The 26548-nt window shown below is 38.0% G+C and overlaps 1 protein-coding gene across 1 annotated transcript in view; it reads left to right on the top strand.

The window, feature by feature from the left end:
* The window catches only part of LOC129276485 (uncharacterized), a 31908-nt gene extending 7668 nt beyond the window's left edge, over window positions 1-24240 (top strand). Inside the window, exons 2-8 of the mRNA XM_064109642.1 lie at window positions 1213-1372; window positions 3258-3397; window positions 4461-4646; window positions 6514-6630; window positions 7850-7936; window positions 21748-21904; window positions 23284-24240. Of these exons, the coding sequence (XP_063965712.1) occupies window positions 1213-1372; window positions 3258-3397; window positions 4461-4646; window positions 6514-6630; window positions 7850-7936; window positions 21748-21904; window positions 23284-23474 (1038 nt within the window). The 3' untranslated portion in view covers window positions 23475-24240. The remainder of the gene's footprint in view (window positions 1-1212; window positions 1373-3257; window positions 3398-4460; window positions 4647-6513; window positions 6631-7849; window positions 7937-21747; window positions 21905-23283) is intronic.
* The last annotated feature ends 2308 nt before the right edge of the window (window positions 24241-26548 follow it).

Genomic DNA, 26548 nt, shown 5'->3' with positions numbered 1-26548 from the left:
ATAGTAGTAGTGGTAGCATAGTAGTAATAATAGTAACATAAGTATAAGTAACAGTATAGTGGTGGTGGTGGTGGTAGTAGTAGAAGTAGTAGTAGTATAGCGGTAGTTTGAAGTAGTAGTAGTACCATAAAAATTGCAACAGTAGTTTTAGTAATGATAGTAGTAGTAGTAGTATTAGTAGTAGTAGTAGTAATAGTAGAAGTAGTAGTAGTAGTAGTAGAAGTAGTAGTGGTAGTAGTAGTAGTAGTAATAGTAAAAGTAGTAGTAGTAGTAGTAGAAGTAGTAGTGGTAGTAGTGGTACTAGTGGTACTAGTAGTAGTAGTAGTAGTAGTAGTAGTAGTAGTAGTAGTAGTAGTAGTAGTAGTAGTCGAAGTAGTAGTAGTAGTAGTATAGTAGTAGTAGTGGTAGTAGTGGTGATGGTGGTGGTGGTAGTAGTATTTGTAGTAGTAGTAGTGGTTCCATAGTAGTAATAATAGTAACATAAGTATAAGTAACAGTAGTATAGTGGTGGTGGTAGTAGTAGTAGTAGTAGTAGTAGTAGTAGTAGAAGTAGTAGTAGTAGTTTTAGTAATGATAGTAGTAGTAGTAGTAGTAGTAGTAGTAGTAGTAGTAGTAGTAGTAGTAATAGTAGAAGTAGTAGTAGTAGTAGTAGAAGCAGTAGTGGTAGTAGTGGTACTAGTGGTACTAGTAGTAGTAGTAGTAGTAGTAGTAGTAGTAGTAGTAGTAGTAGTAGTAGTAGTAGTAGTAGTCGAAGTAGTAGTAGTAGTATTATAGTAGTAGTAGTGGTAGTAGTGGTGATGGTGGTGGTGGTAGTAGTAGTATTTGTAGTAGTAGTAGTGGTTCCATAGTAGTAATAATAGTAACATAAGTATAAGTAACAGTAGTATAGTGGTGGTGGTGGTAGTAGTAGTAGTAGTAGTAGTGGTAGTAGTAGTAGTAGTAGAGTAGTAGAAGTAGTAGTATAGCAGTAATAGCGGTAGTTTGAAATGTAGTAGTAGTAGATACCATAGTAGTAATAATAGCAACAGTAGTTTAAGTAATGATAGTAGTAGTAGTAGTAGTAGTAGTAAGTAGTAGTAGCAACAACTGCAGCAGCAGTAGTCGTCAATTCCAAAGTATTAATGAATTAAATGAATTTTCATTTCAATCATCACAATCAACATCAAAATTATAATAATTCATACACTTTCTCTCTCTCACTTATTTTTTCAGTATCGGAAGTTTTCAAAATTGAATCGTGAAGAAAAGATATTCCTGGTCGCTTGTCTGCTGACCATTTTAGCCATTCTTGGATTGACCTCTGACAGAGTAGCCATTGTAGAGAAGGCTTCGGATGATTTCACATTCGCCATCTTACTCCTTATTAATATATGTAAGTAAAATCTTGCTTTAAGTTATTTTATATTCGCCATCTTACTTATAATAATTATATGCGAGCAAATTTTTTTTTAATGATTTCACCTTCCTTATCTTACTCCTTATGAATATATGAAGGTAAAGACTTGTTTTAAGTAATTTATATTCGCCATCTCACTTATTATAATTTATATGTAAGCAAAGATTTGTTTTAAATGATTTCACCTTCCTTATCTTACTCCTAATATATGTGAGTAAAGATTTGTTTTAAGTGATTTCTGATTCGCCATCTTACTTCTTATTAATATTTGTAAGTAAAGATTTGTTCTAAATGATCCCACCTTCGTTTTCTTACTTCTTATTATGTAAGCAAAGATTTATTTAAAATTATTTCAACTTCGTTATCTTACTTCTTATAGGCCAAAGTAAATATTTTTTTTAATGACTTCACACCTTACTTATCTTGCTTCTTATCAATATAAGTAAAGATTTGTTTTAAATGATTTTACCTTTGTTATCTTACTTCATATTAATATAATGTAAGTAAAGAATTGTTTTAAGTAATTTCATATTTACCGTCTTGCTTCTATCTTTAACAACGTTTAACTGGTTTACGCTTAAGAGCGATGATAGTAGTGTTAAGTTTTAATACACATTGTTATGCCTGTGCTTCAGTGGCGTACCTAGGATTTTTCACAGGGGGGGGGGGGGCAAAACCGTCCGCCAAAAAAATTGACAAGCAAAAAAAAAGAAAAAAAAGATCTTCAATCACAAATGAAGGATTTCGTACCATAAAAAAAAATTGACAAGCAAAAAAAAAAAAAAAAAAAAAAAAAGGTCTTCAATCACAAGTAAAGGATTTCAAGCTCGTCAGGGGGGGGGGGGCAAAAAAGGTCTTTCAAGCTCGTCAGGGGGGCAGGGATACGTCCTTTGCATGGGTTGTGGCTCGTCAGGGGGGGCAGACTGCCCCCTCTGCCCCCTCCCCCGTAGGTACGCTAGTGCTATGCTTTATTATAGCAGTTAAGAGGACTATGCTGTGATTCTCAAGCTATGCTTTACAAAACATATTTTAAGTTACATGATTATCAATAATTATTCAACTACTTTTATGAAGTTATTGTTATATTTCAATGTAATTTGAATTGTGTCTTTTCGTAACACTCTGAATTCCAAGGATTTAAAATAAATCCAGATCAGCTGTGAATAGTGACCAGCCGAATATTAGATTTAGATTTAAACCTTGTTGATTTAAAGCTACGTGAAAGTAGTTGCAGTAAACATTGATTTCATGAGAAAGTCTGTAAAACCAAAGTTAAGTATTACTATATCATCGTGGATCTAGATCTGGTACAGTTACATAAACTGAACTTTGTGAAATCATAAAATCAAAGGTAAAAACGATCACACTGAAGATCGCCAACACATATAGGCACACGTGGGACAGTGTATATTATTATTGCTGGAATAAAGACCCGACGGAAGTGCCCGAATCTGCGCTTATTTTGCTTATTTCTCAGCAATTACACAATTTCTTCCAGAATTCTTTGGCATATATATTTTATTCATACAAACAGACACTTGGGTGGTCATTATATTGGATTCTGTAAAAAGTCATTTTGAGATCGTTACCACAACTGGCATTTATCTTTAAATATAAATATTTGAATCTAAAGTTTTTGAGATTTAAAATTTAATCTTGAAGATTTAAAATTCAAAATTCTGCTGGTCACTATTCATAGCCGATCTGGATTTATTATAAATCCTTGGAATTTAAAGTGAATGGCTCTGAGATGTCCAGACTTTATTTGCTTTGTTTTTGTTGTGGAAAGGGATGAAATGAAATGAGTGAACGTATATAACTATTACTCCCTCAATGTTGCTCTTCTTTTTTTTATATACAGTGTTTTGTTTGTTCTACGTGGTTAACGGTGTTCTAGGCGAACATGCCTACGAGTTGTTCGTCTTCGCTTTTAGCATGTCAGTAATCTTTGTCTACTGTATCACAAACTTCTTAGAAACATCAGACGATTCTGTCGAATTGGTAAGTTAGGAATGATACTCGATCCACCAGGCACTCTACTTTAAAGGGATGCTCCGGGCTAAACTATTTATATCTAAATAAATAGTGTAAAATAACGAAGTTATTGAATTTTTAATATTTGCATTGTTCCGGTGAAACAATGCTAGGCCTGTCTTCATGAATATTCATTAGCTGGGCAGATGATGTCACATCCCCACTTTCCTTGTTTATTATGTTAGTATATGAAATCGTTGTTGTTTCATTTTTAAATAAATGTGTAAATAATGTGTCTCCATTATTATGAAATAAGTTGCAGCAAAAATAACTAATGCACTTAATCAGTTGTCAATCCAATTGTTTAAGTTCTTGGTATGAAAATTTGAATAAACCTAATTTCATATAATGAAATACAAAAGAACAAGTGGGGATATGACATCATCAGCCCACCTAATGGATATTCATAAAGACATGCCTAGAACCGTTTCACCGGAATAATGCAAACCTTTAACATTCAATAACTTCGTTATTTGTTATCCGATTTTGATGAAATTTTCAGCATTTTGCTTTGTGAATTTTACTCTATTTAATTAGATATAAACATTTTCAGCCAGAATCATCGTTTTAAAGGCCTATTTTTAGTTTTGGTAAACCTCCTCCCCCCTCCCTCAAAGTGCATGTCACTAATCCATTTTATTACTATGTATATTCTATCGATGCATGTGCCCCAAACGGCTGTCTTGTGAAGGATTAAAATGTGTTTTTTTGGATAAATTTACCGATTTGACATTATAATTTTTCACTCATGGAATGGGCTTAAAATTCCGATATAATCTTTGACAGTCATGACAGTAGCTCTCTAATATCCAGTTCACATATTACGTGTACATAATATGTCATTTATGAAACACATGTGGTTAATTTTAATACACGATAATAATAATTAATTTTTAGTATTCTTCATGGATTTAACTCAAACCTTCCCCAATATTGTTTTTATTATTTTTCTGTTATTCTGTTTACAATCAACTTATTGTCAGGGTGAACTTCCACTTTATGAATGATTTTTTTCTGTTCTATTCTGCAGGCTCGATTGATCATCGTGTGTATCTTCTTTCCATTTCAAATCGGTTTCAGTATCTACATGGGCATCAAGTACAAACGAGCGAAGAATTTAATCTTCCGAACCGTGGGCGCCAATTTATACCTTCAAGACCTGTGCGGCAATATGTACCTATTTGTTGATTTGTTAAAAGTTGATTTGCAGCTAGAGGTAAGGGCGGTTGATAGATTGAAATAACTGAAAGTTGAACTAGATATCCCCCGCCCCTCCCCTCCCCCTCTCCATCCGTCCCCCTCTTTATATCACATTTTATTTGCCCCTTCCCGAGTCCCTCTCTCTCTCTCTCTCTCTCTTTCTCTCCCACCGCCTTCTCAAGTTTATCTTCAGTTGGAGAGAAGAACAATCGATCGGACAGAAATTGGAACTTGATCCCCCTGCCCCTCTTTCCCTCTCCCTCTTCAAGTACCCTCTTTAAATCACATTTTCCTCTGCCCTGCCGCCCCCTCTCTCTCTCTTCTTTTTCTCCCCCTCTCTCTCTTACTCTCCCTAAGTTGATTCGCAGCTGGAGGTAGGAACGGTTGCTGATACAGAAATGGGACTACATCGATACCCCCCCTCCTTTTCCCATCCCCTCTATTTTTTTTTCTGCCACAGCCCCCCCCCCACCTTCTCTCTTTCTCGGTAAACTGCCGATTCGTCTACTCCCAACTCGTCCATTCATCACATTGCTTACCTTAACTTTATTAAGTCTAATGCCATTCCGTCCATCAACATTTCGTCTAACAGCCATTGGTCCAATAATCACTTCGTCCAATCACCAGTTCGTCTATGATCATTTCGTCTCATAACCGGTTGGTCTAATTTCATTCATTTCGCCCTGTTGTAATTTTTAGTCTTATTAGACCAAATGGTATGTGGACTAATGGATATTGGACCAACTGGTAATAGACGACATGATGAGTGGATCAAATGGCAAGGAGACCATGTGGATAGTGGACGAACTGATGGTAGACCAAATGATATAAGACGAGTTGGTCATTGCGACGAATTGGCATTAGATCAATTAGAAATAAATCTCCCACTCTCCCTCTTTCTCTTTCTCGCTCTCTCTAATCGTTTTCACCTTTTCAGTGTCATCATTACATACATGTACCTGTATGAAATGCTTTGCCTTTTTCGCTGTCTTTTTCCCTTTTTTTGTTTCCTTTGTTTTGAACGTTGTGATAACTTAATATGTATGTGTTATATGATAAACAGGCTTATTCCATCTGTCACTGAAAGTCAACTAGATTTGTAATAATGTTACACATTAAAGGGAGACTTCATTAATTCAATAAAAGAACAATCAAATTAAAATGGTTTGGGTTAATAATTGAGTCTTACAACAAAACTAATATTTTAGTTTTACGCTAAAGAACCGCTCTTATGGATTACACAGTATTATCATTTTGGATTCAATTGATTCTATTCATGAATTTTCTATTATCCATTAAAAATTAATTTTGTGATGAATATCTTATTTGTCAAGCATAATGTTTTAAATGTTGTATGATTATTAGTTTTTACAACAGGAACTATCAAAAGTAATTAAACGAGATTAACGTATACAGTTATACGCGGGCACGTCGTGGTCTAGCGGTTCTGACTGTCGCCTTTCAAACAGAGGGTCGTGGGTTCGAATCCTAACCATGGCGTGTTTTCCTTAAGCAAGAAATCTAACTGCACTCGACCCAGGTGAGGTGAATGGATACCAGGTGGGTGTTTCATAAAGCTGTTCGTAAGTTAAGAGCGACTTTAAGAACGACTGGTGATCCTTTTTTGTGGTAAATGGTATTGAATTGGCGATTGTTTAGCGCGTATAAGGGTTCACCAGTCGTTCTTAAAGTCGCTCTTAACTTAAGAACAGCTTTATGAAACGGCCCCCAGGCAGGATTAATTCCTTGCATGCACTGAGCGCCTGTGATGGTAGCTCGAGCTTAAGCCGGGGTAATGATAGCAGCGCTTTGTATCCTCGGGCAAAAGGCGCTTTATAAATACAGCTATTTACAGTGAACTTTTTTTTCAAATACTTTAACAGACCAGCATGGTTATTCTGGTCCTCGATGACGGTATCAACATCAATGGCTTTGAAAAGATTGTTCTCAGCCTTGGTCTCCCCTTAGGTTTCATGTGGAACATACTTGGTTTCCTTGCAGTGAGTATATATAAACCTTTATAAAATAGCTGTATTATTTCAAGCATCGCGATTGGTCAATACGCGTCACATGACATCCAACTTTTTTTGTGCACTGCACGGTAGTGCAAAAGGTGTGCAACGAAAATTGACATTGCACGCTCGAGCAAACCAGTGCGGTAGAAGTCCAACAAAACTGTACTGTAACTTTTTTAAAAATTGTTTCTGTGTTGCTATTTTATAAAACAAATAATGCACTTGCTCTGTCGTGCGTAAAAGTAAATGCAGAGAAAGCTCGGTTTCTTCAGATGGAGCACACTGGGCACTCGCCGCAAGCGGCTCATGCACAGTGCGACTCCTATCTAAAGAAACCTCGCGTGCTCTGCATTTCCACTAACGCACTCGGCTGCATGCATTATTTGTATATGATCAGGTTCAAAGTTACTCAGCTTTGATTATTCACCTTTATAGTCAGTTTGAAATGTCTATGCCAACCAGTAAATTCCATCTTAATTAACTCTTTGATTGTATTTGAATGTATCTCGTTCTCTGTACGTTCTTGAAGTCATGTATTATTTATACGAGGGCGTGCTCGTAAAACTACAAAATATATACTACTTCTCTTTATATTTTTTTTGTGGTAAAAATCGAAAAATCTTAAATATGTGTTGCCCCCCTATGAAAATAACCGGACGTCAGTAACGTCACCCCTAGAATCTCCCTATCTTCTCAGGTAGTCATGGGCTGACAGTAACGTACAGATGGGGGCCTTTGGTGTGTGCCATCCCCCCCCCCCCCGCAAAAAAATGGCAAAAGAAAGAAAAGGATGCAATATCATATAATTTTCTGTCAATATCTATCACAAAATTAGATTTGTGTAAAAAAATTAATGTTGGAATTTTAGCTAGCGAGCATCGCTCACTCGCAACTTTTCATGAATGTACCCGATACGCCAAATCCGCCGTCTCAATTCTTTTGCACATTACGCACTAGTTTGCTAGTATTGATACGTTTAACAGTTTCTTTATGTCATACCGAAATAGGCCTATTTTAATGATTGAATTTACATTACATTTTGTGGTTGTCTTGAAACGTTTTATGTTTAATGATTCACTTGTATTTTAGTTTGTCGACAGAAGTATGTGAAGCATTCAAAGAATATCAGTGTCTATCGATTTATCAAAACGAGTCAAATCCTCTTTATGTTTGAACTGCTGTGACTCTTCTTTTTTATTTTCAGTTACGATATGAAAACAGAATTCTGGTGGTTCTCTTCTTAGCGACTGGATGGATCTTGCCCGCATTCATCACATACAAGTTCATTGACGTAAGGAATTTAGAATAAAATAGACCGTGTTTATATCAACTCGCGGTTCTGAACCGCCGCGAGCCGATGCAGAAACGGCTTTTTTGTTGCGTAGATTAACTTGCATCGGCTTTCGGTGCAGAATCGGCAACTTTGCACTACCAAAGTAGTAGGTTCAGAACCGCGAGCCGATGCAGAATCGGCTTTTTTAGTGTAAACAGAAAGCTGATTCTGCATCGGCAATGAGCGCAATTCATTTACCATTATGACCATTAGTTACCATAATTTACCATTATTTACCATTATGACGTACTTGTAAGCGCACGGATCCAGCGTTGTATTGATTATGACGTTGTTGGTGCGCGTATCATTTCAGGTTTTTGCCACGCGAACCGATTCTGCGCCGCGAGCTGTGACAGCGTGTAAACGCGGTGCGAGATAAACCAAAAGCCGATTCTGCATCGGCTTTTGGTCCTGAACCAAAAGCCGATGCACGTGTAAACACGGTATTAATGAATTTGATAAAGAGTAGACGCTCAGTACTCGTCGCCAGGTTAACGGGCTTGAGCTCACGTCACTGGTGTACAGATGGGGATTGGGGATGGCTTGGGGGGCAATGGACCCCAAAAAAGTTTCACAACCAACAAAAAATAAGTCGGCCTAAAGAAAGAAAAATTAAGAAAATGGTACATTGTGTAAGATCGCAGCTTTTTAGAAAACTTTCCCCATCCTCCATGTCTGCCCCCCTCAAAAGGTTTGTCTCATTATGCCACCTATGATCAGAGTCGGCCTCCAGGTCACTGGTATATGCTCAGTCATTTTTTTTGACAAGTGCACACCGAGTTTAATCCGTAAAGCATTTCCATTTATTTGAAAGCAGGATAAAAGAGTATTGTCAATTAAATGCCTTGCTCACGGGCATAGGTGCCGCGGCCGGAGTTCGAACCCCGGACTTTCCACGAATAGTCATTCGATAAGCTTAAACCACTCGGCTACGACACCTCCACCATGCAACAACGAAACCGATTGCAACCGACCGATCATATGACATTCATCCGTAACATGGCTATTCTCGGTGTTGAGTCAGTTTCAAGCGCCGGTGTGCATGGCTTCAAAAACTATATCGTGCCACAATACCCACAAACGAAACCGACTCAAAACCGAGGGTAACATGCCATTGGTAATAACGTAATAGCTTTGATCGGTCTGGAGTCGGTTTCCGTAGTGTGACTGCAGCACAATTTTCCGGTCACACCAACATAACCGACTCCAAACCGACCGACTTAATGACATTGCATTGGTAATAACGTAATAGCCTTGATCGGTCTGAAATCAATTTCATTGGTGGGACTGTGTAGCTGCAGCGTGTAGCATGACAGCGAGGGGACATGGTCGCCCTTTCGTATCGGGAAAAACTCTCTTTTTGTTTCAAATTGGGCAATTGATTGAAAATGAGAAATAAATAAAAAGACATTCAAAACGGCATTCTCTTCAACAAGCCCGTCCATCTTAAAAAAACAACCTGATGCTGAAATGGACGGCTAACAATGATACCAACATAAAAACACCACTTTGATAAAGGTCTTTGACCAGAATGTTCGTGATTTGATTTTACGTCTTATGTTGTTTTTTATACAATCTAAAACACTGAATAAAAATTTGCCCAATATTGGGTAAAAATGAAACATGTATGTTGTAGGTATTTTTTGTCCCATATTGACAAAATGCATGTTATAAAATATTTGGTATCTTTTTACCCAACCAACATGCATGTTCCCATTTTACCCAATATTGGGTAATCTTTTTTTAGAGTGTATCGACACCATTAGTCAGGCAGCATATGTAATTTACTTCGACAAATTGGCTAAGTCTGATTTTTCACTTTTATGTGATTGGTGACATCACAAGGAACAACTTTCAACTTGGTGACAAAATTCTAATGGTCATCTTGACCATGTTAGTGGCCAAAATGTGGTCAATATGGGTCAATTTTTTAAATTGCCCCGATTCTGTCAAATGACATATCAAATTGTTTGTCTTGTTATACTGAACAAAAAAGTGAACACAATCATACACTCTTGACCTTCCGTTAAAAAGTTATGGCCGGAAATGTCAAAGGTCAACGAACTTTCTTTAAATGGCAAATTACACTAAAGGTGTGAAGAAAGCTAATTTTCCGTGTTTTTATGCATGTGTGTACATTTTTTTTTTTTTTTTTTGATAAGTCCATCGTCAGAAGTCCTTATCCAGAATATATAAAGGGTCAAGACAAGGTCAGGGAAAGGTCAAAAGGTCAACAAACTTTCATTGGAAGCCAAACTACACGTCTAAAAGCGGTTATAGAAGTTTAGAAGTCTTATTTTTCGTGGGTTCTTTATTTTGAAAAGTCTATATCTATAAGAAGACATTATATATAAAGGGGTCAAATGCGCTTATTCTGAACAAAATAGATAAACAGAGATAGACGTCGAATACATTCAGTGTGGTATCATTGTATTGCAGGAATGCCTCGAAACGACTTGACAAACCCTAATGCCCTTAAAAGTCGTATCATCTTCATGATGTTATAAGTGCAACCTCTCATTGGCAGTGCGACAAGGATGTGTGATGTCACATGTGAACAACTTTCCCGCTGATGAACTATAAAATACCCTCAAAATATATCTTTCTGCTTTTTCTTGTGGTGATACAAACTCATAATCCATGATGTATTCTTTAAAAATCTGTATTACATGCCCTCCTATAGAAAGAACACATGATCTGCTGATAGATGTGATAAAAGAGGCATTTTAAATTAAATATAAGCTAAAGTAATGGGGAGAGTTGTTCACAAGTGACGTCCACTAGCGTACCTACGGGGGGGGCAGGGTGCAGTTCACCCCCTTGACGAGCCACAACTCATGCAAAGGATGTATCCCTGCCCCCCCCCCCCTGACGAGCGTGAAATACATTTTTGCCCCACCCCTGACGTGCTTGAAGACCTTTATTGCCCCCCCCCCCTGACGAGCTTGAAGACCTTTTTTTTTTTTTTTTTTTTTGCATGTCAATTTTTGGTAAGAAATCCTTTATTTGTGATTGAAGACCTTTTTTTTTGGGGGGGGGGCGGTTTTGCCCCCCCCCCCCTGTGGAAAATCCTAGGTACGCCACTGGTGACGTAACACATCTTTCTCAAACTTTCGTTGATCTGTTTCTTTGATTTTTCTGTTTTCATACAAGCTATCTTGTTCCAAACGTTTCATTCTCCCTTAATACCAGTTCTCGCGATAGTGATGTGCATAGATGCTAGATGCAGATTTTGTTTTTGTTTTTTTGTCGTTTTTGTTTTTTTCCTACTTGCTGAACTACCTGGATGTTACTAGAAAGAATAATCACATATCTCATTGAAGTAAACCACGGCCATACCGCAGCGGGAAGGGGGAGGGGGGCAGCTGCCACCAGAAATTGTGAAGACTTGCATTTTTACTGAAAAATAAATAAAACTGACCAAAAGTATGCACGAAATCCTTAAATTTCATTTTACAAAATGCAAAAGGGCCCCAATGGTAAGCTCAGAACAGTTCATTCACCAGAAATGTGTAGTCCTTCTTGGCTCCAGAGATCGAGCATCTTATTCGCCAAGATAATCCAAATGAAATGTTAAGCAACTTTAGAAGCTGGGAGCTGTTAACATAATATTATACTTATACCCCAACATTACAATAATTTCTGTTAATTAGAATATTCTGTACAAAGCAAATGAAGGAAATACTTCTTTACATATCAAAGACTAGTAAATTGAAAAATGAATTGAACTTGAATTGAATTCCTAAATAAAAAAAACCTCCCTGGTTGCACTTAATTATCACACCGTGAAGATGATAAGATTTTATTAAGGGCATAAGGGTTTGTCAAGTCGTTTCAAGGTATTCCTGCAATACAATGATACCACACTGAATGTATTCGACGTCTGTTAAGGTCTTAAAAGCGACTCGAGCTTAACGTGTAACTCGCCGGGTAAGTTCGCGATAAAGTGTTCCATTGCAATTATAATGTACGCGCGCGCACTGAATGGGGAGTTTGTGCGAGAAAATCACTTCAGTTCAGTTGTACACAGTACCACGACGGTACCATCAATATTCCATAAAACACGTGAGTATTAATACAGAAAGAATAATACAATTTCAGTTTATGTAATATAATTCGGCGCGTGAATTTATACAATCTACGGTATAACGCATTTCATTCGATATTCGTATGTAATTGCCTTGAATACTCTTGCCCAGGCGCGGACCATGGGGGGCCGAGGGGGCCTTGCCCCCCCCCCCCCTTCGGCCAAAAAAAAAGAAGAGAGGGAAAGAAAGAGAAAAAAGAGGGGAAAGAAAAGAAGAAAAAGAAGAAAGGAAGAGGGGGAAGAAGGGAAGGAAAAAGAGAGAGGAAAAGGGGGAAGAAAAGAGGAAAGGAGAGAGGGGAGAGGGGGAAAGGAAAAGCAGAAAAAAGAGAGAGGAAAAAGGAGGAAAGAAGAAAAGAGAGAAAGGGGAAAAGAGAGAGGAAGAAGGGGAAGGAAGAAGAGGAGAAAAAAAGAGAGAGGAAAGGGGGAAGAAAAGAAGAAAAAGGGAAGAGGGGAAAGGAATGGAAGAAAAAGGGAGAGAAAAGGGGGAAAGAAAGAGAAGGAAAAAGAGAGGGAAAGGAAAAGGAGAAAAAGAGAGAGAGGGAAAAAGAGGAAAGAAAAGGAGATAGAGGAAGAGAAGAAAAGGGAGGGGGAGAGGGGGAAGAAAAGGAGAAAAAAGGAGAGAGAGGAAGAGGGAGGAAAGAGAAAAAAAGAGAGGGGAAAGAAAAGAAGAGGGGAAAGAAAAGAAGAAAAAATGAGAAGAGGGGAAAGAAAGATCAAAAAGAGGAAGAGGGGAAAGGGAGGGGAGGGGGGAGAGAAAAAGGAAGAGGGGGAAAAGAGAGAAGAAAAGGGGGAAAGGAAAAGGAGAAAAGAGAGAGAGAGAGGAAGAGGGAAGAAAGAAGAGAAGAAAAGAGCGAGAAAGGGGGAATGAAAAAAAGGAAGAGGAACAGGGGGAAGGACGAGAGGAAAAAAAGAGGAAGAGGAGGAAAGACAATGATGTTCGAACTGGGGGCCGATTGATGTTCGAACGGGGGGGGGGGGCGAATTGATGTTCGACGTAGGGGCGCTATATTGATGTTCAAACTAGGGGGCGCCAAATTGATACTCGAGTTAGGGGGGGGGGCGAAATGATATTCTAACTAGGGGCGCCAAATTTATGTTGGACCTACACGTAGGGGCGCCGAATTGATATTCGAACTAGGAGGGCGCCGAAATGATGTTCCAACTTGGGGGAGACAAATTGATGTTCGACCTAGGGAGGCCAAATAGATGTTCGACGTAGGGGGGGGGGGAGGGTTGCACCGAATTAATGTTCGACGTAGGGGCGCAAAATTTATGTTCGACATCGGGGGGGGCGCCGATTAAATGTTCGAACTAGGGGGCGCTGAAATTGTGTATGGGTAGCCTATAGCTTAAAAAGAATGAAACTAGTATAAGTTATACAAGTTGCATTCTTTTTAAGCCATATACCTATAATTGCATAGGTTACAAAGCACATGTTAACATCGTCAACAATGTTAACAATTATGTTATGTTACATTACATTACATAATAAAAAATGTTATCATAATTTTATGAAACACATTTTGCCCAGGGCCTACGTCTTCATTGTTCCTGGTGCTCGCATTGTCTGTTTAACGAGATACAGTACATAATCCTGGGGGCCGTTTCATAACGCTGCTCGTAAGTTAAGAGCGACTTTAAGAACGACTGGTGATTATTTAGCATGCAAAAAAGGTTCACCAGTCGCTCTTAAAGTTGCTCTTAACTTGCGAACAGCTTTATGAAACACCCACCTGTTGTACTAAAACATCCCGTTTTCAAGTCAATATAAACCAAATATTTTCCCTAGCACTTGAGTTATGATTGTTTTATGTAGTGACATATGCTTCTTTTTCATGACTCAAAAAGTGATTGCCCTATGTTAAGATCTTCGTATATATGAAACATTTCCTGTCCGTGATTACGTTCGCATTAGTGGATTTGTGAGATATGTCTGCTCCTCATAATTCCTAAAATCAGTCCTTAAAATGCCCCTTCTGATCTGAATATCAACAATTTTCAGCTCGCGCTTCGCGCTCGCATCAATTGGTTAGTGAAATACGTATGGTCCTAGTTAATTCCTTCAAAGAAACCTTAAAATGCCCCAGGTCTGAATTGTCTAAATTCTCAGCTCGCGCTTCGCGCTCGCAATATTTGATTAGTGAGATGCGTATGATAATCATGATTGCAATGACTACAAAAAGTGTTTCATGTATTCAGATGTAATTCTAATAAAATCAGCAAGCGCTTGGCACTCGCATTAGATGGCTATTGTGAGATATGCATACTCATTATGGATTCATAAAATATATTCCTTAAAATCTCGCTGTTTGGGGTCAAAATATACGAAAACTTCAGCTCGCGCTTCGCGCTTGCAATGTTTAGCGAAACAGGTACCTGTCATGATTACACAAATTTGATTACAATGTCCCTTTTTAGGTGTGAATAAAAAAAAGACAGCTCGCGCTTCGCGCTCGCATTATTTGATCAGTGAGATACATATCCGTTTAACGACATTGTCCTTAAAATGTCTCTATTGGGTCAGAATAACTAGCAACTCAGCGCGCTCACTCAGTGTTTCAAAAATGTTGCTGGTGACCCGCGGTACGCCACTGTGGACACATCAATGACAATTCCTTGCATATTTAAAAACATGATTGCAAAAAAAAAATGTCAAAATATTTCAGTCATCCCCCCACCCATCAACACGGATTTACGCCAGTATAAATGGTGTTACCAAATTTTCGTTTGCACGAGCAATTTTACGATTTTTTTTACGATTTATCTATTCGGAAATCAAAGTTCATAACTGAAACATCAATTTCTTCTCTTTTCATAATTATGAGACCCTCTTCGTAAAATATGAATGACGCACGGTCGAGAAAAAGTTGCATGAAACATACTTGATTCCTGACCTATTCGATGAATCGTTGGAAAAGAAACATTTCACGGCAAAAAATGTTCAGTTATGCCAAATCGAATATTTGTTTCCTTTGAATTATGGCTCAAAGCTCATGACCAGTTGACCATCATAGTCATGAATGTATTTCGACCTTAGTGATGTCCAGGCGCGTAGCCAGGGGGGCGGTGGGGGCGGTCGCCCCCCCCCCAAACGTCCCCAAAAAGAAAAAAAGAAGGGAAAAAAGAGAAGAGACAAGGAAAAGCGAAGGAAGGAAAGGGAAGGAAAGGGAAGAAGGTAGCTTTGTGGACTTTCTTTTTATTCTTTTTTTTTCTCAAAAAAGAAACTCCTTCACTCTTGCTCTAAATTTAAAAATATGAATTTTGCTTCCGCGCTGCGCGCGTTTAATGACAATAATTATTGCAGTTCTCCTTTGTTTCCCTCACCCTTTCCATAACTCTATTTTTCCACCTCAGCTATATGTGTTTCTTGCCAGTTAAAGTTCAAATATACATTAGGGCATGAAATTAGAGTAAGGATAGGCCGAAGTATGAAGTTATCGTTTTTTTTAATTGATCGCGTAACTTCTGGTCGGGTCGGCTCCGGGCGGGTAAAATCTTTATATCACTTTCTGCTGTCAGCTCAATATAGGCAAATTCTCCCGCTTTTCAGCTCATTTTTATACTAAACAACCATAATATGGGGGCAAACAGGTTCCTAATTTAAAAAGAGGAAGGTAAAAAATTCGTGCCGTATCAAATAAAAAAATACAATATTTTACTGAACTTCTACTTAACTTCATGTCATTTCCCTGCACATTCATCTCATGTTCTGCATGTTTTGCGCCCTCAGTGTGAAATTGCGAATGACACTTGAGTTTCTTTTTCATTCAAAATGAAGCGCATCAGGATAAGTCAAAGAAATTATACATCATCCCGTTTTATATAATTTCAATAAATCTCAGAAGTTTCAACTTTTTGCGCACTATTTTCCTTGTAATGAAGTTCAATAATCTTATTAAAAAAATTGAATTAGAGCCGATTGGGGTATTAGAGATATCTGCATTGATTGAAACGTCTGCCTTTTTAAATTTCAGAGATTCATTGCTCTGCGCGGGGAGGCATATCTTCCTCTCAGCAGATATCCTTCTTCTCACCTGTTTTGCGAGTTAAGATATGCACTGTCGCTAAATTATTTGTAATCAAATCTGATCTTTCCAAGGAAAGTATTCAATGTGACTTAGAGAATACCCTTTTTCTCGGGACCCTTTTCTTTGCAAAAAAAAATGATAAAATGCTTTAGCTTCCGCGCTTCGCACGGGGTTAATATTATTTTAATTTCCTCCGTTTTATCCCCTTTTTGTGCGTTCACAATCACTTTTGAAAACAAGGTTTAAAATCACAATATATATAGTCAACTGAATTGGGGCTGATATAGGTACTAGAGACAAGAGAGACGGCTCCTTTTGATTTTAATTTATGAAACACCGAAAGCTTCGCGCTTCGCGCGGGAGGGAGGGGGGGGGGAACTCCCCCTCCCTGCACCCAACCCCTAGGGAACGCACTTCGCGCGCTTTGTAAGTACTGGCACGCTTCGCGTGCATTTACCGCCTCCTCCAAAATGAAATCCTGGCTACGCGGTTAGTGATGTCAGTATGTTATACATTGAACCCCAGGCTATGAGGATAATTGACTGACGGCTAGTCCATATGGGGGAGCTAAAAAATCGGCCTTAGAGCTGAGTTCCAGTGTATTTCCTACCCTGCTTTGGGGCCTTCTCACACAATAGTTGGCATAGACTCTATGATATTTGATATTTACCAAAAGAAAGACTGGAACATTTCGTGCATCACTCTGTGGATTTTGCTTGCCAACCGAATATCACCCCCCCCCCCCAAAAAAAAAAGAGCCATTATTTGCCGACAAGGTCAAAACATTTCTATTGATGTATAATTACCATTACTATTACATACATAATACAAACATGCATAAAAACATTTTGGACTTAATGATTTCACAGATTCAAGTAATCTATTTCTATAACGGCTTTTGGGGTCATTTTCCAAACGATATTGGATTCGACGTTTTTCTTTCTTTGTACACTGCAAAATCCTGCATTGACCCTAAATTACCTTTGACCTTGGCCATGATTATATAATATATCCAAACACTTACAGATCTAAGTAGGCAGTGCACTCCCAATTAGTAAATGCTGAGTGCTGACTACTGAGTCTACCTCAACTCTATAATAAAAAGCATGTATATTTTTCAAGAATATATTACCCCCAAAAAACACTAACTTTCTGTCATGCAGAATATGCAATTTAGTTATTGCACAACCAGTGTTCATACGCGGCGATACAGGGATGTCATCCCCGTAAGATTTTTCAAGCCCTGAAACAAAAAGTAGAAAAGAAAAAAAATGGGAGTACACAAAAGAACGAAATATGCCTATACAATGCAAGAGAGGTTTATGTGTGAAGTAACTAGACATTACCCATTCGGCAATGGGAGTCATTTTGGCACGATTATTACTTGACTTGAAATTAGGGGCCCCTAAGAAATCCTGGATCTGTGCCTGGCTCCCGCTCACATAATACTTGCAGGGCCTACTCTGATGAGATCTTAAACGAGATTGAAAGCATCAAATGTTTACAATAGAAATCGCTCACGCTTCGCGCTCGCATTGATTCTTTTTTAAAGTGGTATTGCATATATTCATGAACACATCATTATAAAACCATTATCCAATTGCCTCTTATTCATGTGCCTATGAAATGAGATAATTTAACATGCATTTAAGGCACTTATTGCCTGGGGGAGGGAGGGGCCGCCATTTTTCCGAAAAGTACACAGGGGCGCCAAAATCAGGTCGAATTTGGGCCCCCTCCCTACGAAATCCTGGATCCGCGCCTGCTCTTGCCAGTCTTGGCTGCTCTAGGGCTAGGTAACCAGGGGCTTACCGTGTATTTGGCCATAGACAAGGGACTAGGGTAATATGTGTAAAATAAATAATGAATAATGTGTGTGAGCACCAGCACAGTAAAAGTATTGTGGAATTGAAAAGATGTGACGAATATGCACTTTTGACACTGACGAGTTATAAATTAATGTTCAGTGAATTTTTTTTCTCTAAAATGTGACAAAAAATAGGAATATACAAGAGGTGAGGCACGAAAATGTTAAGGAGGCTTATATTGGATGTATGACCCGCGGTCTATGAGAAAAGATGAGCATGAGAAGACTGAGAAAAATCTAAAATTATCTTTTAACCAAGACGGCGATTTAGCTAATTTATAAAGAAATGCTATGCGCTGAGCTGACAATTTTCCGAGGCCAAAATCAGAATAAACTAAGAGAACGATATCTTTGCAGATCTTGCTTTTCTTCTTTTACAAATAAACAAGTTTTCCCAAAGAGTTTTTCACCTTAATAAGAATGTGTTTTTCTACTATTTGAAATGCTAACTTTCACCTCTGACATGGCAATAAATACCCACGTTTACAACGTATAATCCTACTCTGTTTACTATTATGAACAAAATAATCAGTTTATTAATGATTCAAACCACTGGCGTAACGAAAGAGACTCTGGCTCTATTCTCAAAAGTTCTAAAACTGGGGGGGGGGGAGAGAAAATAAGAAAGAGAAAGAGCTTGAGAAGGGAAATGGTTCAATGAGTCATTTCTTTTTTATATGTGCACTAGGTACCAATTAGTACAAGTGCAGTACACAGGGGAAAGGCGTGCACCCCATGAAAGTTGAGGCTCATAATAGAGCTTTTCCCGCTCAATTTCAGATTCAAATCTTTTATTTCAATTTTTATATGTTAAGCGTCAACGAAATTGAAATCATGGTGATTATTCGGCGATTGTATTTCATGTGCATACCTACTTTTCCTGTTAGTAATATTTGAAATAATGTGATGGAATGAACTGGAATATTTTTTCTATAATAAAAGCACGGGTTGATGGAGACACCCCTTGCGAATACGCCATGATTGACATACAGATGATCACCCATGAAATTTAATGAAGTTGAAAATATTTTTGAAAGGGACAGCAGTGGCGGATCTACTTTCGAGAGGCACAATTTTCTTTTTTTTTTTTTACTGCAGCAATGTGTCTTGCGTAGAAGTAAGCATCAATGAAAATGCTCACATAGTCAACATTGTCATGATTGTCGGTTGAAATAACTATGGAAATTGTAGAAACACTCTATAGGCTTCTGGTTAAGTTTTTTCTCCTTCTTTTCGTTTGTAGTCCATTCTAAAAATAAAAATAAAAGTAATTCAAGACATATAATAACCTGATGAATATAAGTTCCCTTAGGTCTTTGCCTTCCCCCTCTCCAAATGAAAATATGTTCAGCATTGCCCCAGATTTACTTTTTAAATCCATGTTATTCTAATTTTTAAAATTTCACGCACAAAACACTTTATTAATTCTGGTTAAGTTTTTCTTCCTTTTTTGGTTTGTAGTCCATTCTAAAAATACAAATAAAAAAAGAGATTTTAGACATATAATAACCTGGTAAATATAAGTACCCTTATTGTCTTTGCCTACCCCCCCCCCTCTCCAAATAAAAGTATGTTAAGCGCCGCCCTAGCTTTTACTTTTTGAATCCATGTTATTCTAATTTGTAAAATGTTCACGCACAAAACACTCTATAGGTTTCTGGTTAAGTTTTTTCTCCTTTTTTTCGTTTGTAGTCCATTCTAAAAGTAAAAATAAAAGAAATTCAAGACATATAATAACCTGATGAATATAAGTTCCCTTAGGTCTTTGCCTCCCCCCCCCCCTCTCCAAATGAAAACATGTTAAGCTTTGCCCCAGATTTACTTTTTAAATCCATGTTATTCTAATTTTTAAAATTTCACGCACAAAACACTTTATTAATTCTGGTTAAGTTTTTCTTCCTTTTTTGGTTTGTAGTCCATTCTAAAAATACAAATAAAAAAGAGATTTTAGACATATAATAACCTGGTAAATATAAGTACCCTTATTGTCTTTGCCTACCCCCCCCCCCCCTCTCCAAATAAAAATATGTTAAGCGCCGCCCCAGCTTTTACTTTTTGAATCCATGTTATTCTAATTTGTAACGGTTCACGCACAAAACACTCTATAGGCTTCTGGTTAAGTTTTTTTCTCCTTTTTTTTTTCGTTTGTAGTCCATTCTAAAAATAAAAATAAAAGAAATTCAAGACATATAATAACCTGATGAATATAAGTTCCCTTATGTCTTTGCCCCCCCCCCCCCTCCAAATGAAAATATGTTAAGCATTGCCCCAGCCTTTACTTTTTCAATCCATGTTATTCTAATTTGTAAAATATTCACGCACAAACCACTCTATATTCTTCTGGTTAAGTTTTTCCTCCTTTTTGGTTTGAAGTCCATTCTAAAAATACAAATAAAAAGAAATTTAGGACATATAGTAACTTGGTAAAAAAGTGCAGCATATTATTCATTAAGAGCAAATCATACATGTAGGAGGCAATCGTGTGCTTGTGCATGTAGAGGATCCTATGCGTGCATCCAATCCCAAACAACACAGAGGCAAACACAGAGGCAGTGCGCGCACACACTGGATACATTTTCAATAAGCTAGGGAGCGAGTTACGCTATAGCAGTAGTTGACACTTTAAGACCTTAACAGACGTCTATCTCTGTTTATCTATCTTGTTCCTAAATAAGCACATTTGACCCCTTTATATATAATGTCTTCTTAGATATAGACTTTTCAAAATAAAGAACCCACGAAAAATAAGACGTCTAAACTTCTAACCGCTTTTAGACGTGTATTTTGGCTTTAATGAAAGTTTGTTGACCTTTTGACCTTTCCCTTTACCTTGTCTTGACCCTTTATATCTTCTGGATAAGGACTTTTGACGATGGACTTATCAAAATCGAAAATAAAGAAGTACACACATGCATAAAAACACGGAAAAATGAGCTTCGTATATACAGTGTAATTTCCCATATAACGAAGTTTGTTGACCTTTGACATTTCCGGTCATAACTTTTTAATGGTAGATCAAGAGTATATGGTTGTGTACACATTTTTGTTAAGTATAACAAGACACATAATTTGATGTGTTACTCGACAGAATTGGGGCAATTAAAAAATCGACCCCTATTGACCTTATTTTGACCCCTAACATGGTCAAGATGACCATTAGAAATTTGTCACCAAGTTGAAAGTTGTTCATTGTGATGTCATCAATCACATAAAAGTGAAAAATCAGACTTAGCCAATTTGTCGAAGTAGCCGGTAAATCATGACATATGCTGCCTGACTACATTGTGTGATTATAACATTTCGTTCATTTAATTTTCATTTCATTTATTTCCATCTCCAAGAAATCAATATAATTCAAGCAACAAAGTATGCATTTCAAAACGATGTCAAGCATTCAAATTAAACAAACAATAGGTTCATAATAAGGGAGATGATGAAACAGGTTGGGTGTTATGGAGGGGACTGCTGAAAAACAAGGCTATCTAAATCTAATTGTATAATTGTGTAGCCTACACACTAGCGTACCTACGGGGGGGGGGGGGGGACAGAGGGGCAGTCTGCCCCCCCCCCCCTGACGAGCCACCACCGATGCAAAGCCACCACCCATGCATGTATCCCTGCCCCCCTGACGAGCTTGAAATACCTTTTTGCCCCCCCTGACGAAAATCCTGGAAAATCCTAGGTACGCCAGTGAGCCTACATGAATGAAATTAAATGATCTTTTAAGTGTTATTTCATCATATTAACATCTTGCTAATTCCACCCTCTCTCTCTGTCTTGCGTACAGTTGTCGATGAGATGGGAGCAGTGGCCGACGAAGGAAGATAAACTACTCCCCACATGTATCATAGTCTGTGGGATCCTAGGTCTCATCATACGTGTGTTTCTCGTGGTCGTATGCGTTCATCTTACCATGAACTTCGGTCATGGACTTGGAGAAAAGGGTAGGTTTCCATCAGTGTGATTTATTTCTTTATTTCCTCCCTTGCCATGTATACGGAGTAATACTGGTACCCCCCCGCCGTAAATGTTAAAAAATACATTTTATATGGAGAATTTCCACGAAATGCACAAAAAGTATGCACGAAATCCCTCAATTTCATGTTAGGACATTCAAAAGCACCCCCATGACAAGCTCGGTCACTTTGTTCTCTCATTTTCACATTTCTTCGAAAATAGTTAAGGCTCATTGCCCCCGTCCCCGGAAAACAATTCTGCATAAAGCTGGGACTTCCTGTTGGTCAACCTAAAGCTCACATCGATAGCACATTGCTGAATACAACAGCAGGCACATTGATATACAAGTATATCAAACTTGTATAGTTTATTATAGAGAGGGTGAGCTCACCATCAAATAACATTGCAATGGTCCAAAGGAATGCCTTACTTTAACAATGTTTTTTCCAGTAAATCTGTAAATGGCAACACCAGATCTGACACTCTCCAAATCAATTGCACAGCAAAAACTGTGGTGTTAACCGGTGTACATAGAGGACCACACCAGTTATTTTCCACCGGTGTTAAATTGGTGGTGTTAGTTTTACACCTATAGGTGTTATTACAACACCTATGGTTGTTACATTTACACTCTTTGGTATTATGTTCAATCTCTAGGGTGTTATTTTAACACCTCAGGGTGTGGTCCTCTAGTAACACCAATTGGTGTCAGTTTTAACACCACAGTTTTTACAGTGTGCCGTCAGAAATTGTTACGCACTCAATACCAGTGTACAGAAGAATGGCTATCGAATAATGAGATTTTTCAAGTGTTTCGAATTTGCTCTTAATACTCATGTTTTAAGTAACCACCCGGTACACCCTAAAAACATATTGGGTAAAAATGCTCCATGAGGGTAATCATGTGTCCAACCAACATAGAACATTTCTTTTAGGCATTTTTGATTATCCAGTTTGATGAAAATTTTGCCCATTCTAAAGTAATTGCTGCTTATTTTTTTAACCTTACTGACAATATGCTTCCCGCATTGGGTAAAATACTAGATGGCCCAAATTGGTTGGGCACATAATTACCCTCGTGCTGGTTAAAATTTTACCCAATATTTTTACAGTGTATAGTCCCTCTACAAATTATCAAAGTGCATCCTTAATATGAAATTGGTGCATTAGAAATATACTCATAACCTACCTCACCTCACTCTGTCGATTTTTTTTCCTTCTTTTCCTTCTTATTCTCTTTTTAAATTATTTTTCTTTATCCATATCATTTTTCTTATCATCTTTTTCATGCGTCTTCATATAATATATTTTCAATTTAAAAAATGTATGTTTTTTTCACACTTTCCTTGCAATTTGATTCGAACAGTTTATGGAGCAAGAAAGCGAACCGACACGACGGATAACCTCACCAATCCACCCGTTCAAAGAAGAACGCGAACCCGGTTGCTTCCTATCCGGCCTTTCAGCTGGCCCCAATTCTCCCTCAGCAGCCGACAGCAGCAGCAACATTTCCCGCTAGACAGGCTGGCCGAGAGGTCCCTAAGTGGGGTCGGCTGATTGTCATCATATCACATTCTTAGTTGCCTTCATAGTTCATTTGTAAAACCGGTTATCCGTTGATTATCAATTTTAGACGAATAGATAACAAGTATCAGTATATTTGAGGGATAGAAATAATATCAAGTACATTTATCCCGTTCGTCTTTCACTGCAGTGCTTTGCAATTTATTTATTTTTATCAATCAAACAACAGATTGTTTCACTCGTGTTTTTCATCACATAGCCTTTTTCATTAAGGATTTTTGACAGGGGACCTGCTTTTGGAAATTTGCATTTTAACAGATAGATCTACTATACGCGTTATTCGCAGAAACCGAATACTTTCAGGGTAAATAATCTAGTGATCACTGCTGTGTATATACTTGCCTAATATCTAAATTTTTGTCTTGCTGCATAGCAGAGCGAGAATACAGGCGCCGCATTTTACGACAACGGCGGCGGCGGCGTCAACATTTGCCACCTTTCGCAATCCTCACGGACGCTAATATGAGGGTCCCCTAACACAAAAGTTAACGCTTAATCATACACTTGATTTTTAAGATTGATAGTACATTATAGTCAATATAATCAAACGTAGAAAACTGCTCTACAATCAATGATAAGCTTTGTGTCACAGGGGGGTTAACAGGCCCTACAGATCTGCTTTTCGTGCGCAAAATTCTTTCCCGCAACACCCGCACCGTACATGCATGTACATTACGACTGATGGCTGGAGATATTCGAAATGCAGGAACTAAAATAGAATATGACATGGATAAGAGAGTGGTTTTTCAAACAAATCGAGTACATATTGAGTGAGGAAAAACTTACTGAATTAAGGCTTAGATATAGATCATTACAGTCCATCGAATCGATATTGCATTAATAATGTGGATTATTGGTGGATCACTGGCATTTGATTTCATGGGTCAGATCACCTCTCCCGCCGAAACCATTTCGCACGCGTTGATATGTACACAGCATATGCAATACGTTTAAACTTGCGGGGTTTTTTTTTTCTTTTGTTTACTCCATCTTCACAAACGATATGCCTCTAGCACACGATGTAATGAGCATTATATGTTTTACTTTCCCCAGAAATGGGGGATAAGATTCAAATTCCGGGGGGGGGGCCACTTCCATTGATGAGTGGGTATCAGGCAAGACCATGGGGTTTCGAAAAGTATCCTAAACAAGGGAAGCAAGTCTTTTCCAGATTATGAAAATGCACCTCTTAACAAGTATTTGGCTTGTGAAACCCTACAAGTATTGGATATATATCCCCCTTTTCAGTATTTTAAACATCGTTTTGACACCCTTATAACGTTACATAGGCCTATACGTAACGTACTTGCCCACTCTGTCCCCTTTTACGCGTGATCGCGCCTGCATGGTATCCACTAATCAATGGGAGTGGGCCCCTGGGCGGCCTCTCGAGCTCTAGGAGGAACCAAATCTGGCTTTGGAAAGTCGTCCTAAATTGGATATATCGCTGTTACCATAGTAGGAACCAGAATTTTGCACACGAAACGCAAATTGAATGTTTCCGTTCCAGATGCGAAACGAAAAAAAATATCATGTCACACAATTTGCATTGCAGGGCAGAGTTTTCCGACCATGACGACGGGCCCAAAATTCTCTTCCAAAATCAACTACCGTCGTAAATAAGCGTTCGCGTTCCTCCAACGAAAGGCGTCAAGTTCTTGAAATATCGTCATAACTCTAACAGTGTGTGACTAAAGTTCATGCAACTTGGACATAAGAGCAATCAAGTATTACTTATCATCCTGTGTGAGTTTCAGGTCACATGAACTAGGTCAAAAGTTATTTCGCGTCAAGGAAGTTTGACCATGTTTGGGGTATTTGTTGAATTGCCATCATAACTTTGAAAGTATACGGATCTATACAGTCAATGAAACTTTGACATAAGCGTAATCTAGTATCACTGAATATCCTGCGTGAGTTCAGGGGAGCGTTTCATCAACATTTATGTCCGACAAGTTGTCAGATCTGACAACTTCCCCCGATTCTGATCGGCTGAGAGGTACTGTTGCTATGGTAATTGTCGGATAAAACAGGACTTGTCGGATAAAATCCTTTCTTGAAACGCTCCCCAGGTCGCATGACCAAGTTCAAAGGTCATTTACCGTCAGTGTACTTTGGCAAGGTTGGGGATATTTGTTGAATTTCCATCATAACTTTAAAAGCTTATGGATCTGGTTCATGAAACATGGACATAAGGGTAATTAAGCATCACTAGTCGTCTTGCACGAGCCTTAGATGATAATTATGATCAAGGTCAAATGTCATTTAGGGTCCGATATGAATATGATATTTTATCATCATATGAATGGTGTTTTTGTGAATAATTATTCAATAGTTGGTTTCAAAGTCAGCACTGCTGCTTTATTGACTCGCGTAATGCAGGCGAGGACTGCCAGATGCGTTCAACTTGCTTAAAAGTAAAAAAAATGTTTGTCTTAAAATAATTACCCGTTGTTGACTTGCAAGTTTTGGTAGGGCATTCTGAAACTGATATGATAAATGAACATTTACATTGGGTTGGGCAAAAGATGAATAAACATATAAACTCGTTAAACTCGTTAAAGGGTGATCCAACCTTGGTCATAAGAATAATGTGCGGGAAATAGAAAAAATAAGTCAAACAGAATGGTGAAAGTTTGAAAGAAGTCAGACAAGCATTAAGAAAGTTTTGATTGTTTTGAAATTGAAATCCCTCAAATATGTAAATTTCAAATTGGCAACTGGGTAAATAAATCATGACAAGTTGGAAGGATAACTTTTTTTATAGGCCATGTACTTAATTATGAGGGATTAGTGTTTTTCTCTCAAGTAACTATTCCCATGGAGCAGTATTATAACGAAATAAAGCATAATGTTTTATATCCTCATGAAAGAAAATCTAGCTTCAAATAAAACTTTTGAAAGAAACGACAATTTAACATTTTTATGTATTTGAGTAAATGGGAGAGTAATCCTTGCTTTACATCACCATGACATCACCAATGCAGCCAATTCGATTTTGTCAAAACATTCACCCATGTACTTGTCTGGATTTGTTTTCTTCCGAT

Source organism: Lytechinus pictus, chromosome 14, assembly GCF_037042905.1.
Source record: "Lytechinus pictus isolate F3 Inbred chromosome 14, Lp3.0, whole genome shotgun sequence".
Classification (NCBI taxonomy): domain Eukaryota; kingdom Metazoa; phylum Echinodermata; class Echinoidea; order Temnopleuroida; family Toxopneustidae; genus Lytechinus; species Lytechinus pictus.
This window is presented reverse-complemented; position numbering and strand designations above follow the sequence as displayed.